The following is a 2,329-nucleotide window of genomic DNA, read 5'->3' as shown; positions in this document are numbered from 1 at the left end:
GGAGGCCCAGTCGCCGACCCACAGACGGAAGAGTCGACCAAAGCAGGCACCCAACATGATATTGGGGACAAACAGGCCAGCAGGGATGGCAACACCATATGTTAGTAGAGTGAGGAAGAATATGATGAAGCCAGCAGCCGCCAACTGTCCCTGTGGGAACTCCGCTTCGCCTAGTCGAGGTGAGAATAGCCACTTCACTGAGGTGTCCCTATCAGTGAGGAGCATAGCTGCAAAGGGGTTATAGTAGCCCATATCGACTCCTTCATCACACATAGCCGCCTGAATGCCGTCGTTCGGTATGTAACTCTGACCATCCAGTGGTTTGCACGCGCCCATCTCCGACCAGGACACACCATAAGCCAATAGAATAGTGATGATCATGACCAATCCGGCTTCGACCACTTGCCCAAATCTTCGACGATCCTTACCGTTGGAATAAAGATGAAAGAACACCCGTCTGTAGTATTGGAAGTAGCGCACGCCCTGGCAAAAGATAGCACCCATGAGGCCAAAGAATATACCCAGAAGGATGAAGCAAGCAAACTCCCAAACGTGGAAGTAACTCCCATCTGCATTAGGGAACTGCATACCACCAGCAAGGTTGACACATGAACCCTCCACTTTACATTGAAAGTACTGCGCTGTCAACCGAGTCATATAACTAGCGATGATGCAGCCCAAGAAGCATCTCCAGTACAGCTCTCGTGGCCAGTATGTTGATGCTTCTTCTATTGTAAACAGCATACCTCCAATAGGAGCTTCGAAAGCTGTCGCTACACCCATGCCGGCGCCCATCGACACAAACTCATCTTTAACTTTCTGTGTTGAGAACGGTAATAGCGCTTTCAAATAGAATTTGTTCCTTGCATGCATTTGTGCTACCGCAGCACCAACGATCGCACCAAGATGAGCCATAGGGCCCTCGCTACCTAAAAAAACCAAAATATCGGACCGATATAGTCGGGACATGTTGGGTAGTACCTGCATAGTGTCCAGTGCCGACCACTACGATCTGACCAAGGATACGCCAGACTATCCCCCAGAACCTCATCAGCTTGGGCACCATGACGCCATTGAGATAAGCCTTCACATCTGGGATGCCGCTACCACCCGCAAGAGGAGACATGTAGGAGACACCCCAGCCGATGAAGCAGATGAGTGGTACGCCGATGGCTATCCAGATGAGCATAGCGCAACCAGGGTTGTCAGACTTGAGCCAGTGGATCATAGCATCAGTCTTGCCAACTAGTAACCAATGAGAACCAATTAGAATGACGCCACGACATATTCCTATGACGGCCCCCTCGACGATAGTTAGAATCCATTTAACCCACTGAGCTATGAATGGGCTATATGAGGAGGGCTTTCGAGGATCCAAGGGGCCACTCGGTCCCACCGGTATGGACCCATCGTGTATCGTAGGATGATCCCAGAAGTAGTCATGGCTCTCGATTCCCTTAACACCTTCCTTGAACTGTGAGGCCCTGAGGAGGACCTCCATCTCTTCCTCTGAGGCGCAGTCCTTCTTAGAGCCGCCACCGGCACTGGAATAGGTCTCGGAGCCGGAGCAGGAAGTCGTGTCGAGCTTCGAGATGGACGGTTGCGCTTTAGGTTTTGGTGAACACGGGGACAGCATATATATAATTGGACCAGTTACGACAAAGAACAATACAGGAACAGAAACTGCAGAAGAACAGCTGGGGTTCAACGCAACCTCACTCAGAGCTTTCTCAAGACATCGGTGGTGTATGGTAGTCCTTCGGGCATAAACACGTCAACCTGAGCGGTACTGAAAGTGTGCTACCACTGAGAGTGTTGGGAGGTCTAATGCCCGAGGTAAGCCACAACAACACCGACACTGAGGATTTCTGTGGAAAAAAACAACGCGGATGCAATAGCGCTGCTGACCATGCACGGATATATGAATGTGGTGTACCAAAATCGATATCTCACTGCTATAACTAGATAAGCCAACTCGACTCCAGCTCTCGTAGTATACCAGCTAACTTAGTGATACGGTAGTGGCCCTAGCCAGTTGTAGGGTATTTAGTTACTGTCGATCGATACCACAAATATAAGACGGAGGTAAGTCAAGACAGTTAAGCCGAAGGTCGATAGAACCGATCTTCTAACCGAACCGAACGAAGATAAATAAACAAAGAAGAAGAACTGAGATAACTCAGATAATGATAGAACTATAGCACAGTTATACTCGATCGATCAGACTCTTGATAACACGGGGTGACGCAGCTGGATGGAGCCTTGCACGCAAACTCATCTTCATGAACGCAAACTCATATTCACGCACCCAGGCCCGGTCCAGCACACT

At 49.6% G+C, this 2,329-nt stretch overlaps 1 protein-coding gene across 1 annotated transcript in view; it reads right to left on the bottom strand.

The window, feature by feature from the left end:
• Pmar_PMAR020089 (Chloride channel protein, putative) overlaps positions 1-1,636 on the bottom strand; it is a gene marked incomplete at both ends in the record, with an annotated part of 1,822 nt that extends 186 nt beyond the window's left edge. Inside the window, 2 exons of the mRNA XM_002779269.1 lie at positions 1-929; positions 982-1,636. The exon at positions 1-929 is cut by the window's left edge and continues 4 nt beyond it. Of these exons, the coding sequence (XP_002779315.1) occupies positions 1-929; positions 982-1,636 (1,584 nt within the window). The remainder of the gene's footprint in view (positions 930-981) is intronic.
• Positions 1,637-2,329: the final 693 nt, after the last annotated feature.

This window comes from Perkinsus marinus (genome assembly GCF_000006405.1).
Source record: "Perkinsus marinus ATCC 50983 genomic scaffold scf_1104296947650, whole genome shotgun sequence".
Classification (NCBI taxonomy): Eukaryota; Perkinsozoa; order Perkinsida; family Perkinsidae; genus Perkinsus; species Perkinsus marinus.
This window is presented reverse-complemented; position numbering and strand designations above follow the sequence as displayed.